At 48.1% G+C, this 17,095-nt stretch overlaps 1 protein-coding gene across 1 annotated transcript; it reads right to left on the minus strand.

The window, feature by feature from the left end:
* Positions 1–8,688: 8,688 nt before the first annotated feature.
* Positions 8,689–16,857, minus strand: LOC118082376 (uncharacterized). The gene is made up of 2 exons (XM_035109827.3): positions 14,299–16,857; positions 8,689–10,899 (listed from the first exon to the last, which is right to left on the minus strand). The coding sequence occupies exons 1-2, from the start codon at positions 15,107–15,109 to the stop codon at positions 10,325–10,327; spliced, it is 1,386 nt and encodes a 461-aa protein (XP_034965718.1). The 5' UTR covers positions 15,110–16,857; the 3' UTR covers positions 8,689–10,324.
* Positions 16,858–17,095: the final 238 nt, after the last annotated feature.

The following is a 17,095-nucleotide window of genomic DNA, read 5'->3' on the forward strand; positions in this document are numbered from 1 at the left end:
TATTTTAAACCCCAACATTTGAGAAGCTGCCGGGAGCAGCTAAATATCACTTTTGCATATGCTGAAGCAACTCTGTAAGGTGGGCAAATAGAAGCCACTCACGATTGATAGGCCCACATCAAATTTGCAACAGCCCACTTAAGGGCAGAAAAAATGAAAGGCACAAATACAGGATGGGTGACACCTGGCTTGAGAGCAGTACATGTGAAAAGGACCTGGGAGTCTTGGTAGACCACAGACTTGACATGAGTCAGCAGTGTGATGCAGCAGCTAAAAAAGCCAATGCAATTCTGGGCTGCATCAATAGGAGTATAGCATCTAGATCAAGGGAAGTAATAGTACCACTATATTCTGTTCTGGTCAGAGCTCACCTGGAGTACTGTGTCCAGTTCTGGGCACCACAGTTCAGGAAGGATACTGACAAACTGGAACGTGTCCAGAGGAGGGCAACCAAAATGGTCAAAGGCCTGGAAACAATGCCTTATGAGGAACGGCTTAGGGAGCTGGGTCTGTTTAGCCTGGAGAAGAGAAGGTTAAGGGGTGATATGATAGCCATGTTCAAATATATAAAAGGATGTCATATGGAGGAGGGAGAAAGATTGTTTTCTGCTGCTCCAGAGAAGCGGACACGAAGCAATGGATTCAAACTACAAGAAAGAAGATTCCACCTAAACATTAGGAAGAACTTCCTGACAGTAAGAGCTGTTCGGCAGTGGAATTTGCTACCAAGGAGTGTGGTGGAGTCTCCTTCTTTGGAGGTCTTTAAGCAGAGGCTTGACAGGCATATGTCAAGAATGCTTTGATGGTGTTTCCGGCTTGGCAGGGGGCTGGACTGGATGGCCCTTGTGGTCTCTTCCAACTCTATGATTCTTTGATTCTAAGGTAATTAAATGCACAACTTGCTTTTCTACTGTCACTAAATTTACAACTGTTCCATGGATAAAATTAATCTCATCAGTTTTACTAGAAAGACATCACAACAAATGCAGATGGGACTGTTTGAACTTTTAAGAATTCACAAGCACATGGATACTTTATTGTAATATTTTCTGTTTCTCCCTCAATCTCTCTTCCATTCAGATGGTAATATAACAAGCACTGTGCCAGTACATAAACCACTGGCTGAGAAAGGGAGGTCCGGGGGGGGGGGGGGTGCAACACGCCCCGGGTGTAATCCCTGAGGGGGGTGACATCACCATGCCCCCCTTGCGCTCCCCGTGGTTGGTGCTTGCTGCTTTCTCTGCCTTTCACACACACACACACACACACACACACACACACACACACACACACTTTTTCTTATTTCCTCTTGGATACTACCCAAATATTTTTTGAAATTATGTCCCTATCTTTGTTTCTATCTTACTGTTCCTCTCTCTGTGTGTCTGGGAAGCACAAAGGAATTAGACAGCAGGGAAATCCTGGTGGGATGATATTCATCCACCTCACCCTTAATGTAGGGCCACAACCACAGCCTTGTAATCAGCCAATAAAGGAATAATCAAAGCTTAAGGGCCAAATAAAATGATACAGGAAACATCAAGCCACTTCCACTCCATGGGACACATTAGCAGCTTGAAACACAGTGAGGTTGTATGAGAGCCCTGGGCTTCAAGCTGCATGTTTACATTGCTGTACACACCAGAGAGTGGGTGGGCATGACTTCACCTGATGCACATTACCAGCTTGGTTTCCCTGCATCTGTAACCTCCTCCCTCCTGAACTCAAGGAAGTCGCCAGCTGTGCACCTGCTAGATTTGCAAATCTATAGCATGGTTGCATTGGGAATACTGTGTACAATTCTGGTTGCCTGACCTCAAAAAGGATGTTGTCGAGTTGAAAAAGGTTCAGTAAAGGGCAACCAAAATGATCAATGGGATGGAGTGACTCACCTGTGAGGAAAGATCAAAACATTTGGTACTTTTTAGTTTAGAGAAAAGGTGCGGAAGAGTTGACACAAGCCATGATGGCGATGCTCTGGCTTCACCGTCAGAGGCAGTAATGCTTCTGAATCAAAGTTGCTGAAAAGTGCAAGAGGGGAGTATTTTGTTCTTGTGCTCAAATCCTGCTTGTGGAGTTTCCCACAGACCACTGTCCAGGATGCTGGACTAGACGGGCCCTTGGTCTGATCCAGCAGCTTGGCCTCATGTCATTTGTCCATGTGCAGAGGTTGTCTGAAGTGTGCACACCTCAGCTGACCATGGCTTATGTTTCAAATTGGATGGAAGCTGGTTCAATACAGGACTATTTCTCAAGAATCTATGGGATACATAAAGATTGTGACTGACATCAAGTGTCCGCAGGTTCATGTACCAGCAGTGGGAGTGCAGTGGAGCCAGACTAGGTGGCAATGGCTACAAAGCTCGTGAGTCTTTCTCCTTTCTTCCCAGTAATGTGAAGTGATGTGACATACATTAATTTCATTGATGCTTATGTATGTATAGCAAAATGGGAAGTGAGAAGAGAAAGAAAATACGAAGATGGATCACCATCTTCCCCCACCTACCCACCCTCAACATTTCTGAAACTTTTTTTCCAGAATTCCACAGGCATTTTAAACATTGTTCAAGTAAATTTGACTGACAAGTTAATTAGTTTCGGAGAGAAAATATGTCTTGTTATAATGAGTCAGTCCTTTGTTTTAAAAGGAATGCATGTTACCCCAATCTATTCTACAAGGCCTTTTTTCCATTTCTATAACAATTATTGTAATTATTATGGTAATTATTTGCTGCAGTTAATCTCAACCAAAGTTGATATACTATATGGTAATTCACAGCCGTGGGAGGGGAGTGGGCCGCTGCTTCTCCCTCCTTATTTAGCACTGGATGAAGAATTGTATCCACTTTTCTACTAGAAAGTTCTTATAGAATGTTTATGAAAATTCACAAGTACATAACATTATTTTTAGCTATTTTTCAGCTCCATAATTCTCACCACTATAATGATAACTAATAATGATAACTAATCTACACTCCTAAGCAATGCTGATTCTCTGACGGGGAAACAAGCCTTAAAGTCCTGCTCTATTGCTGGGTTGCTGACTCCAGCCTAAGTCCCCCTCTCAGGTCCCACTACTGCACTCCTTTTGAGGGACTTACTGTTTGTGGCAAGGAAAAAAATACAAAAAAAGGAGAATTCCCTGGATGCTAAGATCAAGGTTTGGAGCAAGTGCTCTTTAGTGAGAGAAACCCAGCAGAGTCTTAAAATTACAAATCATGCAGCAAACTAAAGCATGGAAATTTGAGCTGTTAGACCTTTGAAATATGCCCTTCTAATTTCCTTCCAAAGTTCTCCTCTGCTGCCCCTAGCAGAGAAAATGCACACATTTTGTAAGTTAAAAAATATGGTTTCCTTACAAATTCCTCAAAGGTGATATTCAAGTGCTTCAGAATAGGTTGCACAGGCAGCAAAACTTAGCTATTATAAAGTGGTGGGAGTTCCTAAATTATTGGTAAAGAAACTCAAGAGTGGCAACATGCAGACTTACCTGCATAAACTGTGAAAGTATTTAGGGGTGGTGGAGCTTCAGTCCCCAGAAGGACAATTTATCTCGCTCTCAAGCCCCCATTTGTAAAACTGACGTGATATGTCCCATTTAATATATTATTGGTGTTGTGCTAAACAGGGCAGGAAGTGAATTCCATGAACATTTTTGCCTTCTTGAAAAACATACAATGTTTGGTTATTTAGAGTGATCATTCAAAATGCACGATTTTTTTAAAAATGTATGTGTGTTTTAAAAATACAGCCATTTATGCTCATCAGTGAACAACAGGGCTTGAATAGTCCTTCGGTGGACATTAGTACATAGCAACAAATTTTATGAAGAGGCTTTTTTCAAGCAAGCAAGCAAACAAACATTATGTATATCACTGGACAGTCACATTCCTCCCGTATATACATACTATCAAAGGGCAGCTTAAATTTTATTTCAAGTAATTTTTAAAATGTATGATTTATTCTTTATGTTTAGGTTGGGCAGTTTTGAAAGCGTTCAACTCTCTTCAATATAGGCCAAGTTAGAATAAATGTTGTGTAATTTCATATTAATTTATATAATGTGACTTGCTGTAATAGTTTTATGAATTTACTTGGCCCAAAATCTGAGTTTTCTTGGTATATAATTCAATTTTTTTGGCACACCATGCTAACTACCCCTCAGCTGTCAAGTGATAAGCATCTCATTTGAGAAGCTGGACTCCACTAATGGGTAAAGCTTTTATATGATAAGAAAAATTTATCCATGACAGCTGATCTTTAAGGGCTATTTCAGAGAACCAAACTGCTTGAGAATAGTTGCAATTATTATGTGGTAAAGCATGAATCAACTGCAACCTGAGAATCAGGGCCACCTTCTGTGGCTGGGTTTTTGCCAGCAGAAAGTGACTTCAGTGTGCATTTTTTAAATATAAATTAGCACAGTTTTAGTTAACCACTGGGAAGGGTGCAGCTAGGAAACTAATTAAATAAATATCTAGATATATTTCAACGTTCCCTATAGCATATTTGAATTTTGCCTTAGACCTAGTGTTAACCTCTATGGATGCTGGTGATCTGACATTAAATAAAAGTGAAACTAAAGAAGTGCCATGTGCCATGGTCAGATCACTTCCTGGTGCAACTGGACTTCTCCGCAACTCTTCCCCTCTGCAGGGAGGTGGGACCGATTCGGATGGTCCACCCCCACCACTTAATGGATCCAAATGGTTTCCAGAGAGTGGTAGGGGATGTTTTATCTCATGTTGATGGCCTTTCAGCCGATTCCCTGGTGGCCTGCTGGAATGTGGAGTTAACCAGGGCTATTGACTGTTTGGCTCCGAAGCGCCCTCTCCAATTGCATGGAGCCCAGACAGCCCCGTGGTTTTCCATGGATCTGAGGGCAATGAAACTATTGCTGAGACAGCTAGAGCGCCGGTGGCGGAGAACTCATTCTGAAGCTGACCGGACACGGGTTAGAGCTCAATGTTGAGCCATAGCTGCCAAGTTTTCCCTTTTCTCGCGAGGAAGCCTATTCAGCATAAGGCAAAATCCCTTAAAATAAGGGATAACTTGGCAGCTATGTGTTGAGCCTACCAAGTGGCGGTAGCGATGGCGAAGAAGACTTTCTTCACTGCCTCTATTGCATCTGCAGAAAACAGCAGCAGGAGACTCTTTCAGGTGGTTCGCAATTTGGCCACCTGATCCATCAGGGCCCAATACGGGCCACATGATCTCCTGCAATGATTTTTCAATGTTTTTTGCAGATAAAGTTGCCCAGATTCGGAAAGAGGTAGACTCCACCGTGGGAGCAGGGCCGGGGCAGGAGAGTGCTAGAGTCTTGTCTAGTCAAGTTGTGTGGGATCAATTCCAATCTGTTACCTCCGAGGATGTGGACAGGCTGCTTGGACGAATGAAACCAACCACCTGTCTCCTTGATCCTTGCCCATCCTGGCTTATAAAAGCTAGCTGGGAAGGGCGGGGCAATGGACTTCACAGGGTGGTGAATGCTTCTCTCTAGGAGGGAGTCTTCCCAGACCCGTTGAAAGAGGCGGTTATTAAACCGCTTCTTAAAAAACCATCTTTAGATGCGGCCAATATGGCCAACTATTGCCCAGTCTCAAATCTTCCTTTCTTGGGCAAGGTGATTGATCTTCAGGGTTACTTCACCACCTGTGGTGAGCCAGGTGGTAAATGGAGGGTAGGCCTTCTTGGTTGTGACGCTCCACTTAGGTAACACTCTCCTAGGTAAGCATGCCTGTTTCTGACTTGGATGTCTTTTGGCACCAGGTAAATGCCCCCCCTTCAGCTTTTACTTTTAAATTTTAATCTGTGGTGCAACTGTTTTTGACCTGTTTTTGTCTGTCATTTTATTGACTGAATCAAATAATCATAGAGTTGGAAGGGACCCCCGAGGTTCATCTAGTCCTACCCCCTGCAATGCAGGAATCTCAGCTAAAGCATCCATGGCAGATGGTCATCCAACCTCTGCTTAAGAACCCCCAGGAAATGAGACTCCACTACCTTTTGAGTGATTGTCACTGCTTACTTTTAATCCCTTTCTACCATTGCTTTTTTTAGTTTGATTTTTGTGAAGTATTTTTAAATAGATTTAGGGAGGGGTGCAGATTCATTATTATGTAAGCAAATAAAAACATAAATGCACAAAATCCTCATGTCTGTAGAAGTTGACTCCCCTCTGTGACAAACATACCTGGAAAGGGCAACACCTCATGAAACCACCTTTCCAATGCCCAGGTCATGTGTAATGGAGCCCCTTGTTTGATCTTCCAGCACCTCAGTGGAGACACTGTGTGGAACCCAAAGAGTGTCAGGTGCCAGTCAATGGAGCGCAGGCTCTCTGAGGCATCAAAGTAGGAGGGAGATGGTTTGCATCAGATGGTCAGAAGGGCCCAGAAGGGCTCCACCAGGTCCTTTGCAGCTAGAGATTCTTGCTTGGACCTTCTGAAGCTGCCTGCTCATGCATACCTCTTTGGCAGGCTGCCTGCTTCCTGTCTCTTCTCCAAAACACCAGCCCAGAACAACATGCCTGCATCATGCAATTGTGGTGGCCATCTTTCAGTGCAAGAATGACAGCTCCAGCAAGTCTGCTCTTCTGTATCACTTCCTTGGTAGAGGACTACCAAAATGGGTGAAAAGTTTTATCCGATTATTCCCCTCCAATAAATGCCAAGGAATTGAAATGGTGCTTCAAACACATAGAAAAATGCATCGTGCCTGCATGTATTATTTCTCTCCTGGGCCCTTTGCCACAGTGTATTTGCATTTTCTCTCTCCCTCTGCTCACGTTGTTCCTTCTTATGCTCTTCTTAAAGCTATTACACTTGGTGTCGCAAAGAAAGAAGGTGATCTGAATTCCCAATATTCCCAGACAGAATAAAGAAGCAAACACATTGGCACAAAGCTTCTTTGAGCTGCTTAATTTACTTTTCAACAAAAGGGGAAGATGACATTGAACACTTCGCAAAGAACACACTCACACACAAAATCAGGTGATAATTCAATCATTATGAGAAAAAAAAAAGTCCAGTAAAGATAGGCTAATTCATAACAGACTCTGAAACTAGAATTTACTGTGTAAGTAACTTTTAAAAACAAAGCTGGACTTTTTTCTTTTCTTTTCTTTTCTAAAAAAGCAGGCACCCTTTATTCCCATTATCTTGGATTCTGCTTCTCAACTTCTTCAGCAGCTTAGAGTGCAAATGTTTTGGGGGACGGACAGACCTTATAAGGGATCTTAACCTGGAAAAGAGGAGACTGAGAGGAGATATATGAGAGTCATCTTCAAATATCTCAAGGGCTGTCACATGGAAGAGGGAGCAAACTTGTTTTCTCCTGCTCTGGAGGGTAGCATTCAAACTAGTGGCTTCAAGTTACAAGAAAGGAGATTCTGACGAAACATCTGGAAGAACTTTCTGACAGTAAGAGCCTTTTGACAGTGGAACAGTCTCCCTCGGGAGATTGTGGACTCTCCTTGCTTGGAGGTTTTTCAGCAGAGGTTGGGTGGCCATCTGCCTTGGATGCTTTAGCTGAGATTCCTGCTTTGCAAGGGGTTGGGCTAGGTGGGGTCCCTTCCAACTCCAATTCATTCAAGCCTGTACACCTTGGGATGCACCAAGCTGGTTGCAGTCCAGCAGTTGTTTATGCAGGGGTGGCTCATGAAGTGCAGGGGCATGGGACCAGTTTCAGCCAGTGGGCTAGATCTGATTTTGACCCCCCCCCCCTATATACCATGTTTTGTCATCGTGGGACATCTGGTGGATCCAAGCCCAGGTGAAGAACCATGGTTTGCATTCCGTGCCAAATTTAAGCAGAGCCAAGCAGCTTGCGTTTGGCACTGTTGAAATTTGGCACCAAATGCAAGCTGCAGTGCTGGGGCAGATAAGCTCAGGAATGCTGCACTCAATAAAGGCTCCTGATTGCTATATTTACAAGCCCACCTTGCTTTTGTGGCTGAATGCTAGCCACACTGCTTTAGGGAGATTTGGATTGACCCAGGAGCTCCATTCAGCTGATCCTGAGTGGACCTTACTCCAGCAGTGTGCCTGCCATTTGATGCTAAATTTAAGCAGCACTAAATGCATTCTATGGGATGTGGGTGGCTCTGTGGTCCAAACCACTGAGCCTAGGGCTTGCTGATCGGAAGGTCGGCAGTTCAAATCCCCGTGACGGGGTGAGCTTCCGTTGTCCAGTCCCAGCTCCTGCCCACCTAGCAGTTCGAAAGCATGCCAAAGTGCAAGTAGATAAATAGGTACCGCTCCGGCATGAAGGTAAATGGTGATTCCGTGCGCTGCTCTGGTTCACCAGAAGCGGCTTAGTCATGCTGGCCACATGACCCGGAAACTGTCTGCAGACAAACGCCGGCTCCCTCGGCCTATAGAGCGAGATGAGCGCGTAACCCCAGAGTTGTCCACGACTGGACCTAATGGTTAGGGGTCCCTTTACCTTTAAATACATTCTATAGCCTTTGATTTTGCAGCTCTGCAGTCAGATCCTCAAAGGCCTTATATTCTTGGGAATTGTCAGTGTTATTACAGATTTCAGAATCCAGTTAGCTATTTGTATGTCAGCAGGATTGGAGGGTAGGATATGTGGGGAACAGGACGCCTGAGTGACTCACATGTCCTTTGTGTGTCGAGGCTTCCCAGAAAATTACCTTAAATAACTCACAACTGACAACAGAATTATGGTTTGGTTTTTGGCAAATAATTTAGGGCCACAACTTTATTAAATACACAATTTTAATCCGAGTGTTGGCTTAGGCTTTTGGTTATTCACTCGTCCTTCCTAAAGAAGGACTATCCCCATCTGTCCATCCAGGACAGGACTCAATCAGCTGTCCCCTTAGGACAGGACTCACCTCATCTGCCCCACGTGGCAGGACTCACATCAGCTGTCACCATTGGACAGGACTCACCTCATCTGCCCACGTGGCAGGACTCACATCAGCTGTCACCATAGGACAGGACTCACCACTGTCCGCTTGGACAGTTCCTGCTCCGACTTCCGCATGGAAGTCAAGTAAACATACCTGGGAGTGAGGAGGTGGCTGCGCCCAGTCATTCCCTCCTCACCTTCACCAAGAATGTTCCTCAAGGCTCTTGCTCTTAAAATTGGGCCCACCATTCCCGCCAATGGCGGGATGGTAAGGACAAGAGTGTAAGCCCTGAGATTCCTTTAACGGAATACTTCTATATGGAGCAAACGGAGGTGAGGGTAGGCATCCGTGTGCCACCCCCTCTACCAACCGATTAACCAACCAAAAGCCTAACCGCCAACCTAACAAGTTGTGACAATTTGCTAGCGCAGTAGGCGAAAACCAAGAGGCACAGCCAATCAGCCAATTGGAAAAATTCCTACTGACCCCTGAATACAGGCGGCCCCGAAGGCAATAGCAATGTCGTGCTAACCTGCAAGAAAGAAAGGGCGGGTGGGAGGGGTTCAAACGCCAGGCAAAAATGTGACCAGAAAATGGTGGACGCAGCTTTAAGAGAGGCCCCAACAACCAATCAGATCCAAGGAATTTGCATACACACGCCCCCCATTACTCAGCATGAGCTGTGGCCTTACACAAACCAAACCCTAAGCTAAATTTCTTAACAGCCCTACCACAATCCGCTTTATATTAGATGATATAAAGCGCTTTGTGTGTCGAGGCTTCCCAGAAAATTACCTTAAATAACTCACAACTGACAACAGAATTATGGTTTGGTTTTTGGCAAATAATTTAGGGCCACAACTTTATTAAATACACAATTTTAATCCGAGTGTTGGCTTAGGCTTTTGGTTATTCACTCGTCCTTCCTAAAGAAGGACTATCCCCATCTGTCCATCCAGGACAGGACTCAATCAGCTGTCCCCTTAGGACAGGACTCACCTCATCTGCCCCACGTGGCAGGACTCACATCAGCTGTCACCATTGGACAGGACTCACCTCATCTGCCCACGTGGCAGGACTCACATCAGCTGTCACCATAGGACAGGACTCACCACTGTCCGCTTGGACAGTTCCTGCTCCGACTTCCGCATGGAAGTCAAGTAAACATACCTGGGAGTGAGGAGGTGGCTGCGCCCAGTCATTCCCTCCTCACCTTCACCAAGAATGTTCCTCAAGGCTCTTGCTCTTAAAATTGGGCCCACCATTCCCGCCAATGGCGGGATGGTAAGGACAAGAGTGTAAGCCCTGAGATTCCTTTAACGGAATACTTCTATATGGAGCAAACGGAGGTGAGGGTAGGCATCCGTGTGCCACCCCCTCTACCAACCGATTAACCAACCAAAAGCCTAACCGCCAATCAAGCCAGCCCTGGCTTGCCGCCAACACTCAGAGACCTAACCAACTTTTTAAACCCTCAGACACATCACGCAGCCAAATATCATACCCATCAGGGGATAAGTGAACCCCATCATCCCGATATAAAAGCGGGGCTCTAACATTAATTTCGGGATGACGAATCAAACTCCCCCCGATTTCGTACACCCGTTTGGATGCTGCGCTGTTAACCCTCTTCCTAGCTCTTTCCCCAGCCAGAGGAGGAATATCACCCCGCCATTGCATCCTCTGCAACATTTGGGACCAAAAAACGACGGTATCAGGGAACCAAGTCCTTATCTCCAACAAATCTCGTAGGATAGCCAGGCGAAGAGATAACGGGTCCACAGCGGGGATGTCATTTTCTCCCAGCTGGATCACCAGGGCGGACGGGCACCCGAGCAAGAGGGCTTTGCGCCGCAGCAAAGGGAGAAGCTCCCCCCAGCGCATGCCCCTCTTGCCCATCCAGGTCACTTGGATGTTGGATGGAAGGCCAAGTCGAGGACCCAATGGCGTTTGGCCAGCGCGAAGGCCTGCCCAATGGACTATGGAATGTCCCACCATCCATATGTGCACGTCCGCGAGCCCTGGGAAAACATTGGAAAACAAACGACAAAGTTAGGAGCGCTTCCGAACATAAGATCTATACGCTGCAGATTTCCACCTGCCCAAATCCTTAATAGCATCAACCGAAAGACCCCAGTGGGCCGCCGTAGTGGCGGCCCCAATGCGAAAGGAATGAGGAGCGTAATTAGCGGCCACGCAACCGCATGCCGCTATCACCTTCCTCATAACTCTAGTAAATTGCAGCCTAGTCATCGGGTTACCATCCTGATGCACAAACAAGGGGCCCTCCCCAGCTGGCCTTTCCGCCAAGAATTTGGCTACGTCCTTAACCGGGCAGGGGCCCGTCTGCCCCGTAGCAGGCAGTCGCATTACTGCTCCTTTACCAGCCTGGTCGGTCTTGGAACTCCGAATCGTGATTAACAATTCCGTTGGTGACAGACGTATGTCCTGGAGTAGCAAACCCCCTGGCACCCCCTGACGCATCTGACCCCCTACAATTTCACCAATTCTCAAAGCGCCAAAAAAGGCCACTGAGAAGGCGGCCGAAAACAAACGGGCCTCATATTTAGACCAACACACCACCCTAAGCTTCAATCTCATTTTAGTGAGAAGATCAAAAGAAATCGGGTTCCTGGTAGGGGAACGGGGAGGACAAAGCCTACCCCATCCCTCCATGGCCTTACGCACCACAAATTTGGCGCAAGGGTCCCTATTAAAAAACAATTTCGAGAAAAATGAAATGGCCGCAGACTGGAGCTTTATGGTCCTGGCAGCCCTTCCCAGGTGAAACAGGTGTGCCAAATATTGAAGCACCTGGGAAGAAGAGGGGCGGGCCGCTCCCTCCACCGCGAGCGACTGACTGCGAAAAGTTAAAAAGTCAGTCCAAGCTTTTTGATAAGCCCGCAGGGTAGAGGGGGAAACAGAAGCAGCTACTCCCTGCAAGACTAGCAGCTGCCAAGGTTCCAAAGACGATCCGGGAAAATCTCCGGCTGATGTTGTGCGTCTGGAACCAGGGACCTGAAGCGCTCCATCTGAAATCGTGACAAAGCGTCAGCTATATCGTTGGCCACGCCCGGGACAAAACGCGCAGAGAAAATAATGTTAAAACGCAGGCACTGCAGCACGAATGCCCGCAGCAGAGCCGATACCCGAGTTGACTTAGAAGATTGTTTCGCAAGGACAGTCACCACAGCCTGGTTATCTGACCAAAAGCATACGCGGCGGTCCTTGAAGTCGTCAACCCAAATATGGACTGCAACTGCTATAGGAAAGAACTCAAGAAAAGTTAAATCCCGCGTGATTTCAGTGTCCCGCCAAGCAGGGGGCCATCTTTGTGCGCACCACCTGCCATTCCAAAACAAACCAAATCCCAGGGAACCCGCCGCATCGGAGTGCACTTGGAAATCGTTGTGCAGGTTTAAAACATCCTGCCACAAGGATACCCCATTGTATTCCTCCAGGAATACCAGCCACATCCTCATGTCAGCCTTCTCACCCTGCGATAAGCGCACCCGGTGATGAGGCTGACGCAGGCCAATGGTGCGTTTGTTCAAACGCGCACAAAAGGGGCGACCGGGTGACACAACTTTACAGGCAAAATTAAAGTGACCCAGCAACGATTGCAGCTGGCGAAGCGTCACTTTTTCCGGCACCAGCATTTCCTCTATCACCCGTCGAAGCGTGGTGATCTTCTCCATAGGTAAGCTGGAAGTCTGATTAACGGTATCCAGAAGGATACCCAGGTACGTGAGCCTGGTAGCTGGGCCTTCAGTCTTATCCGCTGCGAGGGGCACGCCCAGCTCATTGGTAAGGTCGTTAAAGGCCTGTAGCAGGGTGACGCAGTCACCCGTATCGGCCGCAGAAACCATTAAAAAATCATCCAAATAATGAGTGACCCCCGTTAATCCGGTCTTCGTGCGAAGGGCCCATTCCAAAAACGTACTAAAGCACTCGAAGGCCGCACAGGCTACGGAGCAGCCCATTGGCATGGCCTTATCAAAATAATAGGCGCCTTCAAACTGAAAGCCCAGCAACCAAAAATCATGCGGATGAATTGGTAATAATCGGAAAGCCGATTCGATATCACATTTTGCCAACAAGGCCCCCGGCCCAAACTTTCTGATCATTTTAATTGCCTGGTCGAGAGAAGCGTATTTGACCGTACAAAGCTCCGGAGGGATCACGTCGTTCACGGACGTGTCCCTAGGGTGAGACAAATTATGAATGAGCCGAAACTCACCCGGAGCCTTCTTGGGGACGATTCCCAAGGGAGAGAGGTGCAGATTGGGAAAAGGCGGAGACGCAAAAGGACCAGCCATGCGCTGGAGGGCTATTTCTTTATTAACCTTCCGCCTTGCGACCTCGTGCATCTCTCTCACCGACTTCTGGTTCCTAGGATTCCTAGCCAGGGGAACCGAAGCTATCGGAATCCGGAACCCGAAGGAGAAACCATCCCGAAGATATGCAGCCGCCTCAATATTGGGATAGGAGGCTAACCAATGTTTAAGGGCCGGTAACTTAATGGGAGAAAAAGCTAACTGAAGCAATTCACTTTGATGTGGAAGCTGCGGGGGGAGCGGGGAGGGCAGGGGCGGAACCCCTTGGCGCCTGCCTGAATCCTCCCCGACCCCCACGAAAGGGCCGCCGGCCCGCATAGCAGTTAACAGCCGGGTGGCTACCGCCACACCGGTCACAAGTGTGCGCATAAATACACCGCGGGCGCTGACACAGTCCTTTATTGAAATCCCAGCAGCGCAATTTAGGTGCCGCCTTAAAAGGCTGGGTCTTAGCCCTTTGCTGCTCGGCGGGTTTCCGTGAAACCGACGGAGCCACATACGTGGTCCAAAGGTCCAAGTCTTTCCTGTCAAAGCGGGCGGTGTCAATTTTTGACGCCCGCCTGCGAAATCTTTCATCATAAGCAATTGCGGCCGCTTCCCCTGCCATGTTATATGCTGACCTTACGATGGACTGGTACACGATAAGGTGTAGAGCCCTGCGGGGATATGCCGCTACTACTACCCCGGAAAAAACTTGATAACAATCGAGCCAACGCTCGAAAGTCCGCTCCACCTTTCTCCCCCTGCCTTTCTTCTTAGTACCAACGAGGGCGTTTCCTTGCTCAGGGACCACCTCCTCTGGTGGAGCTAAATCAAAAATGTCTACATATTTACCATCCAATATCCTAGACCTCAATTTAGAGGACAAGTGACTGCCCGGAATAATATCCCTAGTACTGTTGGTGGAAACCGTGGTTTCCGGGACCAACTCTCCGTCGAGACATTCTTGAACAGCTCCATAACGAGCACGATGCGAATTCGCTCGACGAGCCCAGGCCCAACGAGGAAGGCCAGAATCCACTTCCCCGTAAGCCCAGTACAACCCCATAGAGTGATCAGAACCCTCGGAGCTAGAGGACGAACCTGAGGTGGTCGAAGCCGAGGTATCGTCCTTGCGCCTCTTTGCCCGCCTCCTGGAACGACTTTTGTGACGACGTTTTCCGCCACTCGACGCTCTAGCCGGCACTGGGAGGGCTTCCTCGCCGGATGCCGACGAAAGCCCCTCGCGCCGCGAGGCGACGGCAAGAGTCTGGGATGGAGCAACGGGCGAAACAACAACATTAGAGGAGGCCCCCGTCCGCCCCCCCTGCCCTTGCCCACTTACTCTGCCCTTAGCCTGCCTCGCCCTCCTGGTGCGCCGAGGCTGCTTCCCCTCACTTCGTCGTTTGACGGGAGGGGGCGCCGGCACCACCATAGGAGTGGAAGAGGCATTCGGCATCAGAACACCAGAAGGCCCCACGAAGTCGTCATCCGACGAGTCAGCTGGCCCAGACGTGGTGGTCTCAGGCAGTTCCAGAATGGTCGCCATGGGGGACAGAGGCTGCGACGCCGCCACCGTAGCTTGCCCAGGGTCCAGGGATACACCTGCAGAGGTAGAGGGGGCAGAAAGAGGGTCTGGGCCTTGCCGGTCTGGAGGCATGGCCGTAGTCGCCGCCTCCCGCCCTGCTTCCAGAGGTAAACCAGCAGAGGTCGAGGCGGCAGGATGAGAGGCCGGGTTCTGTAATAAGGCATCAAGCCCAGATCCAAGCTGGGCCAGGGCCTGTGGGTCACCAGCAATGCTAGCGATGAATGCTTCCACGCGACCCGCTGCCTGCGAGGCTGGCGAACGCAGCTTCTGCGAAGCGCCCTTAATGACCCTCTTAGATTTCCCTGAAGTGGATGGGTGGGCCGCCATCCTGAACTATTAACTACTTGGAATAACAAGCAAACACACGTGGAATCACACAGGGGTGCGTATTACCACTTTAACCACTAGGCGGCGTCACCCCACCCCTCAAATATTGGAGCCTTCCCAACCAATCTGCAAAACTAACTGCAAAATATTTGGGGACACCCAGGCCTCTGAAAGGCCCCAGGGAAATCAGTTAGACTTGTATTGCAGGCTGGTGTAGGCCGGACCCCGGCACACGCCCCGGCCCCCCCCCTAAAAGGGAGGGAGAGGGAAATGCGCAGGCCAAAGCCAAACTCCCACCCACGCAACCAAATAGAATCCTTAACCAGAATACGTGAAAACTAAATTAACGTGAATTAAAATTAAATTGAATTAAACAATGGACATCAATTAAGCCAATTAAACAATGCAAGAAACCCAAAACGCAGGCCAAGCAATGTATTCCCTATCTATTGGGAAGGAACAGTATCAAAACTAACAAGGTGCGATAACCCCCTTGAGGCCAGCCGATGGCATAGAGAACCTAAAGTAGGCTGCAGTACTCAGGCCTCCAATTAAAGGCAAGGAGTAAAAGTTTTTTCCTTTCACTTAACCAAAGCAAGCCCACGCAGGTCAAAGCCAATTATAATCCAATTGAATCAATTAAGATTCCTGAATAAAAGGATATAAATTAAATCAAGTAATTAAAGGAAACCAATAAGTTAAAATGACCCAATAAGCTAGTCAGGCAACACAATAAAGTCAAAGCCTGTTCAAGGGACTTCAATATAGGCTGAGGGAAAAGGCAATTAAATTTGTAGGTGTAGTAACAACTCGTGGCCAGTAGATGGCGCCAAACGCCCAGAAACTGGCTGCAAGCACTCAAGCCTCGAAATAAACTGCAGCCAGGAAAAAATTTTTCCTCAGCTAAAACAGATGCAAACAGAAAACAAACGCTATACAGGACACAAAAACTAGAGGCCCCCCAGGTGAATCAAGTGAGGGGACCCCCTCCCAAGGTCCTAAAGACCCAGCAACCCCCCTCAAACCGCTCCCCCCAATGCACAAGCAGCAGCTCTCTGCTTAATAGCAAAGGGGGTTGCAAGCATTAAAATGGCGGACGCAACGTGCAAACCAGGCACAATAACGGCCTGGCGCCCTCCCAATGATGCACCCCCACCCCGCAGGCACCCCAGGGGGGGCGGCAAACGCCACAGCCCCCAATAAGCCAAATTAGAGGCCCCCAGCAGAGCGCAAGCAGCCTCAATGCTCCTCAGCCGGCAACAGCCCTATTAACCACCCACGTGGCTCCAGCCCAGCCCAGCCCAGCCCCAGCAGGAAAACGGCCAGGCAAGGAGCCAGGAGCCAAGGCTCCCTCAGGGTACCAAGGCCCCCTTGCCCACCAAGAGCCACAGCAGGCTAGCCAAGGCAAGCGGGGGGGGGATTTAAAGAATTTAAAGGAATCTAAAGGGGGGTGCGCCCTTTAAATAAAGTGGGATGCCTGTGCGGGGGGGGGGGACTCCCAACGCCCCCAGCCGAGGCCGAGCCGTAGGGGAAGGGAGTGGGGAGGGAGGGGAGGGGGAGAATCAAAACGGAGCTAAATAAGGCAGTAAATGAAAGCTAAAAATCAAAAGCAAGCAATAAGCTGAATAAATCAGCAAATTAAATAAGCCAGATACAACCAGACTCCAGGAATCCAGGAACGCTCTCTTGCCAGACAGGAACCGATAGAAACACACAGTTCAAACGCCAGGCAAAAATGTGACCAGAAAATGGTGGACGCAGCTTTAAGAGAGGCCCCAACAACCAATCAGATCCAAGGAATTTGCATACACACGCCCCCCATTACTCAGCATGAGCTGTGGCCTTACACAAACCAAACCCTAAGCTAAATTTCTTAACAGCCCTACCACAATCCGCTTTATATTAGATGATATAAAGCGCTTTCTCACTTCTCATTCTCCCCTATCTTCTGATGATTAATTGTTAAAGCACCTAAAGGGCTACACA

Source organism: Zootoca vivipara, chromosome 4 (assembly GCF_965207765.1).
Source record: "Zootoca vivipara chromosome 4, rZooViv2.hap1.1, whole genome shotgun sequence".
Lineage (NCBI taxonomy): Eukaryota > Metazoa > Chordata > Lepidosauria > Squamata > Lacertidae > Zootoca > Zootoca vivipara.

Coding starts and splice junctions, on each gene's coding strand:
- LOC118082376 (XM_035109827.3), bottom strand. CDS start 15,109: ATGGCGGCCCACCCATCCACTTCAGGGAAATCTAAGAGGGTCATTAAG. Junction 10,900..14,298: donor CTCGGCTTCGACCACCTCAG/GTTCGTCCTCTA, acceptor ATGTTTTCCCAG/GGCTCGCGGACGTGCACATA.